Source organism: Paramormyrops kingsleyae, chromosome 16, assembly GCF_048594095.1.
Source record: "Paramormyrops kingsleyae isolate MSU_618 chromosome 16, PKINGS_0.4, whole genome shotgun sequence".
In the NCBI taxonomy this organism is placed as follows: domain Eukaryota; kingdom Metazoa; phylum Chordata; class Actinopteri; order Osteoglossiformes; family Mormyridae; genus Paramormyrops; species Paramormyrops kingsleyae.
In genome coordinates this window covers 11,617,129-11,633,871 of record NC_132812.1, presented here as the reverse complement: position 1 = coordinate 11,633,871, position 16,743 = coordinate 11,617,129, and the positions used below count along the sequence as shown (strand labels likewise).

General features: G+C 43.3%; 1 protein-coding gene and 1 long non-coding RNA gene across 2 annotated transcripts; both read left to right on the top strand.

Annotated features, from left to right (window-relative positions):
* The first annotated feature begins 13 nt into the window (after window positions 1–13).
* mstnb (myostatin b) lies at window positions 14–3,418 on the top strand. Its single transcript, XM_023814847.2, has 3 exons — window positions 14–508; window positions 1,140–1,510; window positions 2,153–3,418. The coding sequence occupies exons 1-3, from the start codon at window positions 142–144 to the stop codon at window positions 2,531–2,533; spliced, it is 1,119 nt and encodes a 372-aa protein (XP_023670615.1). The 5' UTR covers window positions 14–141; the 3' UTR covers window positions 2,534–3,418.
* A 3,274-nt stretch (window positions 3,419–6,692) lies between these two features.
* LOC111845444 (uncharacterized) lies at window positions 6,693–12,972 on the top strand. Its single transcript, XR_002838611.2, has 2 exons — window positions 6,693–7,116; window positions 12,836–12,972. It is a non-coding gene; the product is annotated as an uncharacterized lncRNA (long non-coding RNA).
* Window positions 12,973–16,743: the final 3,771 nt, after the last annotated feature.

Here is a 16,743-nt window from a genome sequence, read left to right as displayed (position 1 = left end):
TTGTGGTATAAAAAGCCCCGGTGAATAACTGTATGATACCTATTACTGCGGCACATGATTTAAAGTCCAGATAAATTTAGCAGCGCGTCTTAACGCCAAAAACACATCCACTGGACAGCCTTTAGCGACGGCTTTGGAGACATGCAGCTGACTCAGGTTTTGTTTTACCTGAGTTTCTTGTTTGCGCTTGGTCCGGTGGGTCAGGGGGATATCACAGCGCACCAGCCTTCGGATGACATCGAGCAGTGCTCAACGTGTGAATTTAGGCAGCACAGTAAGCTCATGCGACTACATGCCATCAAGTCCCAAATTCTGAGCAAGCTTCGCCTTAAACAGGCTCCCAATATCAGTCGGGACGTGGTAAAACAGCTCCTACCAAAGGCACCCCCTTTGCAGCAGCTCCTAGACCAGTACGACATGGTTGGGGATGATAATAAAGATGAGATTATGGAAGAGGACGATGATGACCATGCCATCACAGAGACAATCATGGCGATGGCCACGGAGCGTAAGCATTCCCGATACCTTCATTGACCTATTTGCTTCGTTTGGGGGCTTCTGCGAAACCCATTTCTGGGCACCCCAAAGTCACCATTAAGTAATACCTCGTGCCGTGGGATGGTTTCTGGAAAATTATTATCACGAACCTGTACTTTTGAGCGTTGGTCATGCATTTTTTTTTCTAAAACCAAAATTTATTTAATATAAAGCGACAATGCGTAGCCTATCTAATGACATTCCGACTTTCATCCACTTGGCAACGTTACGCATAAGCCGTGGCGGATGTTTTACTCGCAGAAAACGTTCGTATGTTTGCTGCTATGAAGCGTAATATATATCACGAATTGTTGTGAAATCAGCTGTGGAATAAATATTTTTTTGTAAGCTCGACATGAAAATGTCGTTTACTTTAACAAAATTTATAACGTTAAATCTTAATAATGAGAGAATGCGTTTCGTGTATTAGCCTACATCTTGGGTTGGCACAATCAAATTTTTTTTTTATCAAGTCATGAAATATATTTTTTGGAAAGGAGGGTCAGTATAGCTTATGCTATACAGAAATTGAGGCTGTGTTGTATCTACAGGTGATACAATCGTAGTCGCGTCAGTAATTTGACATCACTTTTCCCCTCCAGCCGACCCCACCGTCCAGGTGGACCGCAAACCGAAGTGCTGCTTTTTCTCCTTCAGTCCGAAGATTCAGCCAAACCGCATCGTGAAGGCGCAGCTCTGGGTTCACCTCCGACCTGCAGATGAAGAAACCACCGTGTTCCTGCAAATATCGCGGCTGAAGCCGCTTGCGGACGGCAGCAGGCACATACGGATCCGTTCCCTGAAGGTGGATGTGAGCGCAGGGACCAGCTCCTGGCAGAGTATCGATGTGAAGCAGCTTCTTCAAGTGTGGCTGAGGCAGCCGGAGACTAACTGGGGGATTGAAATAAACGCATATGACGCCAAGGGAAATGATTTAGCGGTGACATCTGCAGAATCTGGGGAAGAGGGACTGGTGAGTGATTCTTTAATGTTTAATTCCCCTAATCGCCTAATATCTGCTACCATGTTTGAAAGACCCTTACAGTACACTCCGTTACTGGAAAGCCTTACAGAATGAGTTATTGTGACGTATGTCTTTGCTTAATCAAACGTCATACAGCCTGACCCGCACCGGCTGTTCTCCAGGTAAGGTTCTGCGTCACAATATGTACATAATGGCCCGCGGATTTTGTTTTGCTGTTAGGTCGCGGTCACTATTTTGTTTTTAATACCAGTCAGATGTTTTCAGCTGTGATAATTAGAAGCAGTACTCGTATCCTGCACACTTTTTTGTGTCCTTCCCGTTTTGACTGTAACGATACCTCCCATTAAAAACCAACAAAGAACAGTGAAACACTAGCAGTGTTAATCAGAAAGTGCTCATTATAAGTGCTACTAACACTAATAGCTTTTATATAATTGTACAGTATTATATAAATGCTCTGAGTGCAAAACAGACACTGAATTTCCCTTAGCATAGGTCTCTGTAAAAAATTGGACATCTTCGTTTACTTGTTGACGCAAGCTGCAGAAATTGCTAAATCATAGTCTTTAAACCTTTACTAAGGATGTATCGGTGTGTAATACCATGTTTGTGATCCACCCCCCCACCTAGCAACCTTTCATGGAGGTAAAAATCTCCGACAACCCGCGGCGTTCGAGGAGGGACTCAGGCCTCGAGTGCGATGAGAACTCGCTGGAGTCGCGCTGCTGCCGCTACCCGCTCACCGTGGACTTCGAGGACTTCGGCTGGGACTGGATCATCGCCCCCAAGCGATACAAGGCCAACTACTGCTCTGGAGAGTGCGAGTACATGCACCTGCAGAAGTACCCGCACACGCACCTGGTGAACAAGGCCAACCCGCGCGGCACCGCCGGCCCCTGCTGCACCCCCACCAAGATGTCGCCCATCAACATGCTCTACTTCAACAGGAAGGAGCAGATCATCTATGGCAAGATCCCCTCCATGGTGGTGGACCGCTGCGGCTGCTCGTGAGCACTGGCAGCCGGGACACTCTTTCGCCGGCACGGACTCCCGAGGCCTCCTGAACAACTTCCCCTATCAGCGCGCTTCCTAAATTAACCCTCCCCCCCCAAAGATCACACTGTGCAATAGAAGCAGCGTAGCAGTGACAGACCCCCAGCCGCAGAGCAGAAAGTGACCAACCAGATGATATGGGGAGGGGCAGCTCTGTTTAAGGGGAGCGGAAAAGGCAGGAAGGCAGTGTCACTTCCTGTCACACCTCTGATCCGTTCCTTCTGACAAACCCACACTCCTACTCAAACATGGACACTCTTGCTTGTTTCCACCCCCCAGCATAAAACAGCTTTGATAGCTTATCTGTTTATGCATCATCTTATGAACACAATAGCCAATGAGATGACCCATTACATTCGCTCAGAGCACGGCAACTGTGAACCAAGGGGCTGCTTGATCTCGAACTGAAAGCCACCAACTATTAACATGCACACGAGACGCCCTAACTCACCTGCAAACCATAGCTTTATCTGCTCACCCGAAAACTTTCTGGTAAATCAGAGTTACTGGACAGCAGAGCTCGCAGAGGCACTATTGAAGCACGTCAATACAGGAAGAGACGCTGGAGGACGATGACTGTTATAAGCACGTTCAGACTGGGTATTTTTAACGATACAGTTTGCACTATGGCAGACCAATAGAGAGAATTGGTTGCTACAAAAGTTGTAAAAACTGATTTTGATACGTTTGCTATTTCGTTTTGTCTGTGTGGGTTTTTTTTTCTGTTAGCCTCCTTTTTTAGCCACTGCTGGTAAATGTATAAGAATAAAAATAGTTCTAAAAAATTCTGTATAATAACAAATGTTATATGAATAAAGGTGCCTGCTTTTATGGTTAACTTTATTATTTATCCCACAAGTTGTGTCAATGTGAAGCCGAATTAAATTTCAGTCTTTAAGTGCTTGTTTAAATTATACTGACATTACAACATCCTTAAGCTGACTATCACAGTATGGAAGATAGGGCCTGCAAAAGAGCAACAGACAAGCATTTATGTGAAATCTCAGATTATTTAAAACCATGCCTCATAAGGCAATTAACTGAAATTATAGAAGCTTTTAGGAAGGAAATCATCGATATGTTATATTTAGCCTGATTTATGGGCTTGGACCTCAAAAGAAGTTTAAAGTTAATCGTTTGGAAAGCAGAGAAATCGATGCGAGTATCTGACTGTGCCTCAGGGCTCCAGTAGAGGGCAGCAGAAGTACTTAGTCATTGCCAGTTCCTTTCTTGCTGTGAGCTGGATGGCTGCCATATCAACCAGGTGTGCCTGTTCTTCACCGTATTCTGTTCCTTGAAAGAAAAACACTCAAAACAGCTAGCTCATAATTCTTATTCCTATACATAGCACCAAGTCAGATGACAAGTGGCATCTTGAGAAAAGCAACTTGAATTATGCCACATGAGAAGTTTAAGCATTTATGACTGGAAAAACATTATTTTATTCTAGCTTGCAAAAGTAAGCACATGTTTGTTCCCTACAAGTCTCTGCGGAATTTCCCATGGAATGATGGGAATGGTGATGATGTGGTTGGGATCCAGTCCATGTGCATTTATCACCGTTGTGGATTCCAGAGCTGCCATATCTGTGGTATCCGGACATTCGGATGGGGAGAAATTCCCAGGGAAATCAGGAAGGAGCATGTGACTACCTGAGTGACGGGCCAGGCTGGATTTTCAAGGATAGAATACAACTCCTCCTTGTCCACAATGCCAAGATGATCTTCATTGAAAGAGATACACCCCATCAATCATGAAGAAAAGGCCAACAGTTAGCAAGAGCATGCAGTAATCTCTCAATGGGTGAACATGAGTGGAGGAAGTCACCCCTGACCTGAATAGAGCAGAATGTCATCATTCTGTTCAAACTGTCAGACTGCTATCAACTTTACCAGTTTTCACCGAGGTGAATGTCACAAAGAAACACGAACACTGTGAAACAAGCATGGGGAAGGTAGGGTGTGGGAATGATCACATGTCAGGGCAACAACCCCCATGTCCTCAGAGCACTTCTGCCGACACTGACGGAGGTCAGCTGCTCCTCAAAGGGAACTGGGAAAGGCTGTGTTGTTTGGCACTGCTGAAACCTCCCGCTTCCTCATGTCATCACAACAGCAATGATATGGTCAGGCCATACCAATATCATGGTGGGGTGGGGAGGTTAAAAACTCCTTTAAGTAATATTTTAAAAGATCTTCTCATGATTTGGAAAAGAATGATGACTCAACAGTTAGACACTTTTCAGGCGTTGATGGTGAATCCTGCTTCTTTTGGAAGAGAAACACTACATCTCACTTACCCAAACACCCCCAACAAACCTAATGTTAGTCCACTAACATATTCAGAAATGTATTATAAATTGAGATTGAAATAATGGTTTATATAAACTTAAAAGACAATGTAATGTAAATCAATAAACAGCGTATTGCTAATTGAAACAAATTTACTGTAATCTCAACCAAAACTGGTTCGGTGGCATCCAAGCTGATGCTACTGTCTTTGCAGTGTATATATTACACGCACACTATAGACAGTAGATAGCACTGTTGCCTCTATGGCTGGGGGTTTAAATCCTTCATTATATGCAAATTCTTCTGCAGTACAGAGGCATATTGTGAGACTAATCTCTAAACAGCCCATAGTGTATGATTTTGTGTGTGTATGTTCCCCTGTGATGAGGCATCCTGCCCAGGTTGTACGCCTGTCTATGATGCCTGGGAGAGGCTCCCCGCTCCATAATCCTGACCAGAATAATCAGCTGGAAGAGGGACACACATATATCCTAGATATACTGTAAAAGTCTGAATTTCTACAGAGCTGCAGTTGGCTCCGAGGCGGGCGGGGGGGAATGACGGCTGGGCAAAGGGATGTCGGACTCAAGCGGCGACGCTGAAGCTGACCTAATTCCTCATGTTCTGGCACAGTGAGTCTTCCTGCGGAAATAAGCCACAAGGTCTCACCACGCAGAGCGGTACGTTTTGCTTTCACTGGAGAAAGCCTTCTAAAAATGTGCCATTGCATAATACCACAGATTCATATCCAGTAGAGAAACGATGTGTGTCTATGACTGATTGCTCATTTGCATAACTGTACTTTTTAACGGTGTCTTTTTGTCTTTTGTCCATGTCTTAATATATTTGACTGCCTTATATACATCTATATTCTATTTGTTACTATTTATTGCATTATGACCAACAAGATCAAAATTTCATCTCAGTGTTTGTCCCATGCATCTTAAAGGTGACGGATCGCTTAGGACGCCCTATCGCACCAGGCCTGACGCTCCCAGATGAAACTAGCCCGCTTTGCCCACAAACACTTTCCTTTTCTGGCACAGGGCAGATCTTCCTCCCCCCATTAGGGTGGCTGGATTCCTATCTCATCCCAGGCGAAGCAGCACGGGTGTAAGCGGATCCGTTCCCACCCGGATGACGGAGGAGCACCGTCAGCCGCCCCCTCGTTCTCGTGCCTTCGGCCCCTGCCAGCTGCTGCCCCCATTCTCGACGCGGCTCTGCTGACAGGTGGTTTTCGGGACCCCCCTCCCGTGGCAGCGCAGCACGGAGAGCGAGGGTCGGAACACGCACCGGAATCCCGGATATGTACTGCGTCAGATGGCCTGCGGTTTATGGGAGGGCGTTAACACGCTGAGGAAAGTCACAGTGTTAAGCGCGCACTGAACACTAAGTGCGTAATGGTGAAACCAATAAAAACACAGCACAGTGCTCAACAACAACCCCACCAACATTGAACTTTGTCAATCCCAGGAGAAATTCATGAAAGAGCCACACCCACACCGGGACTTGAACCATAGACCCTCATTTGATGCTCAGTTTGATGCTCTACCGATAGAGGTCTCAGGGTCCCAGCTACCCTTATTTGATTTCCTATGTGTGCAGTTTCATACCTAGAACCCCTCCCCCCCCCCAATTAAATGTGCAAGCCTCCTGTGAATCCGTCAGGAAGGCTGCAACTCAATACATCATCTTATGATAATATTATAGTTAGAGCAGGGAAAGGTCATCCCACTGCTCACAGCTTGGTTTTCACGCCCCCCGCCCCGTGACAGGAACGGCAGTGGGCGTGGCCCCTCAGATCCCGTACGGGGCCCCCAGCCTACAGGGGCCATCCATCCCACACTCAGGATCACCTCGCCGGCGAAGCGCCATGGCTGTTCACTGCCCACAGAGGCCAACGCTCCTGGCAGCATGGCCACGGCCGACACGGCGAGATGATTAGTGGGGATTAGCACACGATCGTCTTTGAACATGTGACCGGCCAGTTAAAAAGGTCAGCCCGGATTTATTTTACCATCTGCCATTCAAATCACCCAGGAGGGTTTGTATTTTACAGCCCTCTACATGCTGAACTGCCAACGTCAATGCCCACCCGGCATCGTCCCCGGGGCTCAGGTGTGCCCCCCCCCCGCTGACACGTGACTGCTACATCGGCATTGAGGCTCGGGGTTCGGCGCCGGGTCTGGCTTTGGTACCAACAGATACACAGCCAGAGGTCATTCTGGAGGATCCAATCTAACATCTACTGTAAGCAGATTGTGACTCGTGCGATTGCACTTCATGCTGTCACTTACTCATTATGTGTTATGTATCCTCCACACTGGGTTCACTATGGATGCACACTTCAGAATACCTACTCTGTAATTTCTCTGGGGGAAAACGCAAAAGGTCATTTTTTTTAATGTTGGCATTTTTATTATACATTTTCCTTAAAAAAAATTTATCTTCTACTTATACAGTATATTCAACATTACGGTCTTCCAGTCTCTTGCAGAAACCGTAGACATTCTAGCATGTAACTTTACTCAGCTCACAGCTTCATCAAAATGAAATGTCATGAGTGTTATACTCTTCACCTTCCTGCTATTTTTGATGCCGTAAAGAAAGATACATGTGGGGAAAAAGGGGAAAAACGGGAAACCCGGCTGTTTACATTGGGAGATGTGTTGCCATGGGCATTTACCATGGCAACACATAGGGCCCCGCCCCTTTCCAACGGCATCAATCATCCCCGTGACCAGTGACATCACACAGCGCACTGACAGAATCATCAAAAGAAACTCAGGGGATATCAGTGCCCTGGTGGCGTTGGTGATGGTGTCTGGGTTGGCATGCAAATGGCACCTACCCTGCCCCCCCCACCCCCAATCACTGACTCAGGAGTGGAGGCAGAACACTTCCCAAAAAAAGAAAACAAGAAACGTACAACCTGCACAGCCATATATGCCCTGCAGGTGCCCACCGTAAAGAAGGTCCCGAAAAGTCCGCTGTCCCTGGCCTCCAGCACGGGAAGCTCCACTGGCGAGGCTGTCCCATGTACACTAATGCCTCGGGGCCCCGAGGACCCCAGCGGCCCCATCACTCAATCGCCTTATATTTATAACCCCTATTAGGCTTGGGTTCAAGCACTCGGCCTGCCGCATGCATTTCGCGATGGCATCTGACACCTGACATGATCGAAAGCCACATAAGAAAACTCTGCAAGTCAGTACCTGAACCATGTGCCAAGATGGGGGGGGGGGGGGGGTCTCCCTACTGGGCGGTGGGGTGGTTGGCGGCTGAGCAACTCACCCATAATTAAGGCAGGACTCTCAGGCCCCTTTTCCATAAGCCAGCAGTGATGCCATTCACTGGCACAAAAGGCTACAAACTGCTAGCTAAACAGTGTGTGACTGCAGCCGCCTAAATACCTTAAAACTCCCAGTCACATTTTCAAACTACTGATTATATACAAAAAGCAGATTGGATCTTAAGCTATAGCTGTGCAGACCGATTCATGGGTCACAGTATGTGTGGTCATGTATATATAACATTGTGGGGACTAAATGTCCCCAGAATGTGATAAACACCTGTTATTTTGACCATGTGGGGAAATTTTTTTCAGTCCTCAATTTTATAAAAATCTGTGACTCTAATCAAAAAAATAAAATGTCTTGTATTTTGTTTGGTTACTTATGGTTAAGGTTATGGCTGGGTATAGGGGTTAAGGATGTCATAGCTGCGATTGTAAATGAATGGACAACCCCACAAAGATATTGACACCTAATGTGTATGTGTGTGTGTATGTGGGGGGGGGGGGGGTAGTGGAACCACAGATTTGTTTGTTTGATGATGAAAGTGTGAAATACAGCAATTAGGTCCACTCTGAAACAAAGGCATTTCACCAAAAACTGATGTTGTAACATGTAACATCCTGAGTTCAGTGCCAGCTTTTCCTTCATTCCCATTTCACTGATGGGAAAACCACACGGAATGTAACTGAACTAACTATAAGTAACTGCAGTTGCAGGGATTCAACTGCTCCTGTTCAGAGATCGATATTAGGTTTTACTTCCAAGTTTGACAGCGGCTGTTGAAGGCCAGATTCAACACCTCACAGCCCCGGGCTTCAGCATAAGCAAACTGCTGCACTACACTGTAAACTGCTGCACTACACTGTAAACTGCTGCACTACACTGTAAACTGCTGCACTGCACTGCATCGCTCTTTTGCCATATCTCATCCTCACTTGCTTGTACTGCCTTCCACACAGTTTCAAACCTCAGGAACAAACCCAAGTTCAGATGACAGCTTACAGTCATACACTGAAGTAGGGCTGCCACTAGCAACTATTTTTCTATAGATTAATCTGTCGACTATTTTATTGATTTGTCGATTAATCTAAATGATTAATTTTCCTCAAGAAAATCATCTTGACCATTTAATTTAAGTTTACAACAACAAGCTATGTCATTGCAGGGCTTTAGATAATTTAGACATTGCTTTTCAGCACTATACGCACATTATTTCTTTATTTTCGCCTACAATTCCATAAACAGATTAGTAGTATGCCTAAACATCATGATGCCCAAAAGCTTAATAAATTCGGGTAGCGGAGCACTCCACATACTGTACAACACAAGCAATTAGCACTTTTATATCACATCTTGTAAAAGAGGAGATGCTGTGGTTAAACAAGGTAAAAGATGTTGGTTGTGTGGCAGCACTTTCTGCTGATTAAAATCCAACATGATTTTTTTTTTTTCTTGTAAATATGGTTTCCATCTTTATTTCATGAATTATTTTCTGTCCATTTTCACTTCAATTTTAGTTTACGATACCAACACTGGTCCCAGCAAGTCCAACGTGCACAAACTTGCACTCTGGCACCATCAGTCAACGTAGAATAAACCCAGATTTTAGCCTAAAATTTTTCACAAACACTTATACAATGAAGATTCAAATGTAGCAGGTATGAAACTTTATGGCTTTAATAATGAGTGTATTTAGCAGCTACAAAGACAAAAGATACTAAAAAGCCCTCCGTTCTATCCATCCATCCATCCATTTCCCCCCTCCGTTCTAATGAAAATTTAATAAATATGAATAGACAGCACTTAGGGTGGTTTTGCCTACTCCAATGGTCTGGCTATCATCCAGAATTGCACCGGTGCGTTTCCTCTTCGGGCGCTCGTGCATAGAACTAGTGCGCAGTGGGATGCCTTCGTACTTTTCACAGCGTAAAACCACCGTTTTGTTTTGTGATCATTTGAAGTACTCCCATAATTATGCAGAGATATTATAGGAAAACATTTGTAATAACGAATTGAAGAGTTGTAGAAATCATATAGTTAATTTTATTATAATAAAAAAACGACTTGTCGATTTAAAATATTGATGTCGACGAATTTTGAGCGTTCACAACGTCGCATACTAATCGCCGCAGCCCTACATTGAAGACATAGCTATCTTCTCTAAGACAATTTGACAACCATAATTGAGTATAATCACTAGTCTAGTTACAGTAGTAACAGCTTGGATACACAAAGGATTGCTAACTATCACGCATCTGGCATAACACTCAGACTCTCATGCTCACTGAAGAAATTTATTACAAATCTATATTATTCTATTTTAAACCTAAACTTTGCTACATCAAAAGCGTTGGGGTAGTTTGCAAACCCTACAGACTATTTACAAGGTAATAAAACTGTGACATACATGTAAATGCATGTGCGTGTGCGCAGACTTGTCTAGAACTGAAAATCTCACTCCAGTCAGCTGACCAAAGTTAGCAACCCTGTACATGACACACGTTTAATTGTAGCATAAGCACAGGGTACATTTTTAAAGACCACTAAATCTAACTTTCAAACAGTTACCTCTAGTCAGGATCTCAAGATGGCCTGGAACCTATCCAAGACAGCCCAGAGCACCAAGCAGGGATGCACCCCCGGACAGTCCATTCCAGGGCACATGCACATGAAAATTTGGCCTTTGGGAGAAAACCAGGGTACCCAGCAGGACACGAGAACAAACAAAATCAACACACACAGAGCAGAGAAAGGAATCAGACTTCCATCCCTGGAGTGGTGAGGCCAGACGCTTACCATCCAGTAATGGAACAGAGTTACAGCAATCTAGCATCAGTTAATCAGTTAAACAGGAATAGGAGGACAATAAGACTTATGGTGCTTTAAAACTAATCAAATGCAGAGTTCGGTATTCTTAGGTTTTTTCCTTTGATTTGCTTTGGTCAGGGGCTAGTTGCCTGGCCTCCTGTGATCACCCCATAAGCGAGGCACATGTTCTGAGGCAGCACATATCACATCCACAGCTCCAGGCCGTTCAAAGCACACATCTCGCCTTTCATCACAAAGCCTTCGGCTCAGCCTCTCACCAGCCAACTCAAGTTGTGTCCCACGGGAATGATGGGGCGTGAGAAGATCGCTGGCATGCGCTCAGGCACTCAGAGCCATCTCAGCAGGTCCAAAATCACGTCGGAGGCAGCGACATTCCCGGAGCACTTCGTAAAAGGCGACACGCTGCACGATCGGGTATTTAACAAGCGGGGGAAAACATGAGAAGGATATTGTTTCTGCAGCCAAAATAACCAAAATATTTTTTATCCTGTGTTATTTCAAACAACACTGTTATCGTCCCAGTGAGTAAGCACTGGAGTTTTCACATTTGTTAATATGTTAGGTATCCAAGAAGCGCTAACATTAGCACACACAAATCCTGACATAACAAATCGTCTACCTTATAAACCTTTATAATTCTGGATGATTTAAAATAACATGATGTGGTGCGTTTACGCTACATATAGACTAGGTTTTATAAGGATTTTCTCAATCACCTATAAATGGATCTATGTTTTAAATTTTTCCCAAAGGGAGCTGCTGTTAGACATGGGCGATAGGCTACCATCGATATCCTTTTCGATCCGATACCAAGTAAAAACCGTGGTTGATATCCCGATGCTGATACGTAGGCTATTCGGTGCCCAAACCGAAATTTGAAGTGGCGGATTGATCATTCCGTAGTTCATGTCCGGCTCCCAAATTTTAGTGTTGTTTTAGTCAACGAAATTTTTGACGAAATATCTTCGTCAACGGACCTTTTTGAAGTGACGGAGACGAGACGAGACAAGATGCAACTGCTGCAAATGCTGGTCATGTGACGATGACTATAACAAAATATATCGTGTAATATTGTTAACGAGTAAAAACGAGACTAAATTTGGTTTGCAAAATAAAAACTATAGCCTACTAAAATGTTTCTTCATTTTCGTTGACGAAAACGAGACGAGATGTTATTTTCTCTCGTTTAATCGCGCTATTATTATTATGCAGTAATAATTATATTATATTATATTTCATAAGCATGGACACTTGGCGATCTGTACAAAACATCTTTCTGATAAGATGTTTGATAAGAATACGTGGGTAAAGGGAACACTTTGAAGCTATGTAGGCATTTTAGCAAGCTAAAGCTAAGTAGCAAACTGAGAACGACAGCTCAGTTGTCTTGAATCCTGGCGATCTAAACTTTCAAGCTTTCATTACTGCGTGACTAGATATATGTCGAAAGGGGTAGTGTTTGAAACCTTGAAAGAGCATTTTTCGGAACATCGTGCGCGGGTCTGGCTTGCCAGGCTAGTTACCATCCACGTCGAGGTAGGCTCTGGCTACAGCTCATGTAAATACCTGCTAATTGTGAAATAATGTTCTTGTGGAAAGGATGTTCGTGAATGATTCAGAGCATGATGCATTTTGACTGGCAACCCTTATGGTCTTGTGAGGCCTATTTTTTTTGTTAAACAATTGTAGCTGAAAATAAACAGCCAAATTACAACCAATAGTTTAATTCAGTCATTGAGGGCAAAATAGGCCTAATAGCAAGGATTTATGCTACTTAATATTTACAACAGTTAGATTTTCCAGAGGCTGCATCTGTCCTGACATTGTATCTATTCCTGTTCTAGATTCCAGAAACAGCTTCAGTGAAGCAAGTCCCACGCAAGAAGATGGACATTATTTTATTTATTTATTTTATTTAAATTTGTGTGTACTTCTAAGTTCAAACATGTTTGGTTGGCAAAATATATGTTATAAATTCAAATCAGAGCGTCATCCGTGTCTGGAATGGATGCAGAGTATTCTTGAGTCTATAAGGTAACAATAATATAATAATAAGAACCTTGTTTTAATTGTGAAATGTGTTTGACTAAAAGAAAATTTTGTTTTTGTCTATTCTACTAGGTACTTGTACTATATTGACTAGGTAAAATAGAATTGCATCACTAAAATAAAGAGACTAAAATACACATTTCATTGACTAAAACTAGACTAAAATGTCATCAGTTTTTGTTGACTAAAACTAGACTAAAATAGTCATGGATAATTCTGACTAAAATATGACTAAAATGCTCAGACTTTTAGTCAACTGAAACTTGCCTAGATTAAAAGGAGTATGGACGTGACTAAGACTAATAATAACTAAAATGACAGCTTGACACAAAGACTAGACTAAAACTAAAATTAAGACAGGCTGCCAAAAACAACTATACTCCCAATACAGTAAAATCCAGTTATAACGGACTTCAAGGGACCTGGCAAAACAGTCCGTTATATCCAGAGTCCGTTATATCCAGAGTTGCTGTATGGCCAGAACACAATATACAGGACACCATTTACTCATGCCACACCCCAGCAGAGACACTTGTGGTATAGATTATTATATTGTACATGTAGTAATCCAACTTAATTTACCTGACCAGATGCGTGACTATTAATAATCCCGACTACGTATCTGCACTGAATATCACTGGCATGCCACACGCCTTGTAGGCAGAGCTGCATGTCCGTTATAGCTGAACAAAACTACAGCTAAAAGTGGCCCTGGGGACCAAATTGTTTGTCCGTTATAAGCGAAATTCCGTTATATGCTAGTCCGTTATATCTGATGATTTTTCTGCATGTCGGTTATAGCCAAAAAAAACTACACCTAAAAGCGGCCCTGGGGACCAAATTGTTTGTCCGTTATAAGCGAAATTCCGTTATATGATAGTCCGTTATATCCGATGCTTTTTCTGCGTGTCGGTTATAGCCAAACAAAACTACACCTAAAAGAGGCCTTGGGGACCAAATTGTTTGTCCGTTATAAGCGAAATTCCGTTATATGTGAGTCCGCTATATCCAATGCTTTTTCTGCATGTCCGTTATACCCGAACAAAACTACAGTTGCTAAAATTCTGAAAAATTTAAATTCATGTCCTTGCAGATATTTAGCAAAACCATCACAGAGGCTCCTCATGAAGTCAGGTTCATTTTGCCCAAGGTACAGATTTACTTTCACAAATGCCTCTTTCCCAAAGGGCCGCCATTTTACTGATCACCATACTCCTGCCTCGCCAGGTACAAACTGCGAGCCAAAAAAACCCCATCAAACCCACTCACACCTGCACCACCGCAATTCCCAGCCTGCACTGGGGTGGCACTGGAGGCTACGGCCCACATTGCAAAGAGGAAAAATAAGGACACGTCAACTGAGGCCATGGAGCAAATGTCACTAAATGTTTATTATCACTGGCCAGAGGCAAGCATAAGAAACTTCAGAGGGAAGCTCTTCTAAAAAATAGATCTACTAACCCCTCCTTCTGTCCGGAAAACACTGGAAAACAATGGCACAGGATAAAGCCTCTATCTTATGCAGCTGGGAGCTGTACTTGCGCTTCCAAACATTCAAACGCTGAATTATGCACCTCAAGTCAATTAACGCAAGCCTTTCAAATCCTCCATCACGTAATATAGTTTATATAATACATATGTATGTTTATATATCTGTATGTATGTATCAGTGCTTGTTGTAAAACGTGATATTTAGTGGTGACAGAACAACAACCATCAGAGCTTAACTTAAGCCGGATGCACTTTTCTTTAATACTGCCAATAGTGTAATTTACTGTAAGATTAACTTATAAAAATATTCGATATGACCAGTACCTTTCTTAGGAATTTCTTAGACGAATTGTTTTTTCATATGCTACTCATTCAATACTGACACAGCAACTTTGTCGGAAATAATTAACCCTAATTCTTTTGTTTTAGGCCCTGATGTTTGACATTTCTAAATTTCCGCCCGCTATGACATTAATAACATAGAATCCAACCCTTGTTAAATTGAATCAGATGGTCCCAGAGATTTTAAATAGCATGAAAATAATCTGAAAATAACAAAAGCTACAAATGGCATGTCCACACCAAGCAGAGAGGGAAAACGTGCAATGTTAAAACTGGGAGAGCATTTGGGTTCAGGCAAACCTGGACTAAGGTCCCTCACAAAAACCCCCAAAACTGAGCTTCCAGCTGTGTTATTGGGACGTCTACAGAATTCTGATGCAGCAACCTTCCATAAACCATTCATTTTCATGACGAGCAAGTCGCAAGTATTAAGAGCTAATTCAGCAAGCTATAACCAGCATGACTTTGGATGATCCAGTAAATGTGCGATACGTTTGAAGCCAATTGTGGTACTTTGTTTATGGAAAAGCACTTTGTTCCAAAGGCATGCAGAGTTGGGACATACATGAGCACACAAGCAGGTCGACGTCCAGTTATTTGTGCTCAGAGTCAGAACCTGAGCCTGGCATACCTGGTATGTGGAACGTGCTTGTGACAAGCCAGGGCTGAGAGAACTAGGTCATACAGGAACCCCATGTGATATGGAATATTTGTACCTTCTCGTCAACTCCGAAGAGACACGGTTATCCAAAAATACTCATTTCCCTTAACACGTAAGTTTAGTAATTGGTTCTGGCCAGTGCAGCAGCCCATCTGAGTGAATTCTAAGGTAACAGAATATTTGCGTAGATCCTAACTGCCATAAACGTCCATAAACATTGAAGACTGGATCTTAGACATTCACTCAGACTCAGTTATTTTAGGCCTCCAATGAATAATGGATTGTGGAAGCAGGTAAGCAGAGATAACTGCTGAAATAGACACTACATTCAAATGTCTGTGGTGAAACCAAGCGGATTCCAAGAGACAATAAAACAAGAACAACAGAAACAGAGAAACCACCAGCTACCAGGATGGGGGATATTCCTATGCTTATAAGTGAAAATTGAAGGATAATCCAATGAATAATCTACACTATAGCAATTAACATGGTAACCTGGTGGAATCTGCATGTGTTACACTTCGTGTGTGTCATTGATAAGGACATCACACGCATATGAACCACCTAAGGTAACCTTCAGCTAGTCGTCAGGACTTTGGAGCTCAAGACAGGCGTCAGCACTGCATCAGAAAGTGAGTCAAGCCCTTATGTTGCCATGGGCAACAAATGCGAGCGAAATATCGTCAATAAGGTTTCAAGTCACCAATTGACTGAAGGCTCGTAACTCCACAACTGATCAGGGTTACGACACATTGCTGTAAAATATGGTGACAAAACCAAGTGCTGGCTATCGACTCAATGTTGTTTCATGTCACAGCTGCAGTCAGTTAGCATGGCTTGCTAGACACATAGCTTTTTCATGCACATTTCCCACTTAATAAACAAGACCGGCATCATTTATACATTCATATTCGGTTAATGTGTTAAGAAAACTAACATCATATGAGGACAACGCTCCAAGCCAGGATGCACATTCAAAGAAGCAGGACCCGTTCACAAAGCACAATAGCCTTTAAGAGCAGAAAATATTGCCCATGTTACCTAATCAGGTGCACTTGTGTGGAAAGTACATAGCTCATATCTACAGCTATTTTCCAGCCCATATTTTATGTGAACAGGTGGCAGGTTCCCCCCTTTACTGCCCAAGTAATCACACCCCATGGAAATTATGGTCATGGAGGGTGAAATCTGGAAAGTTCTTCGACCAGG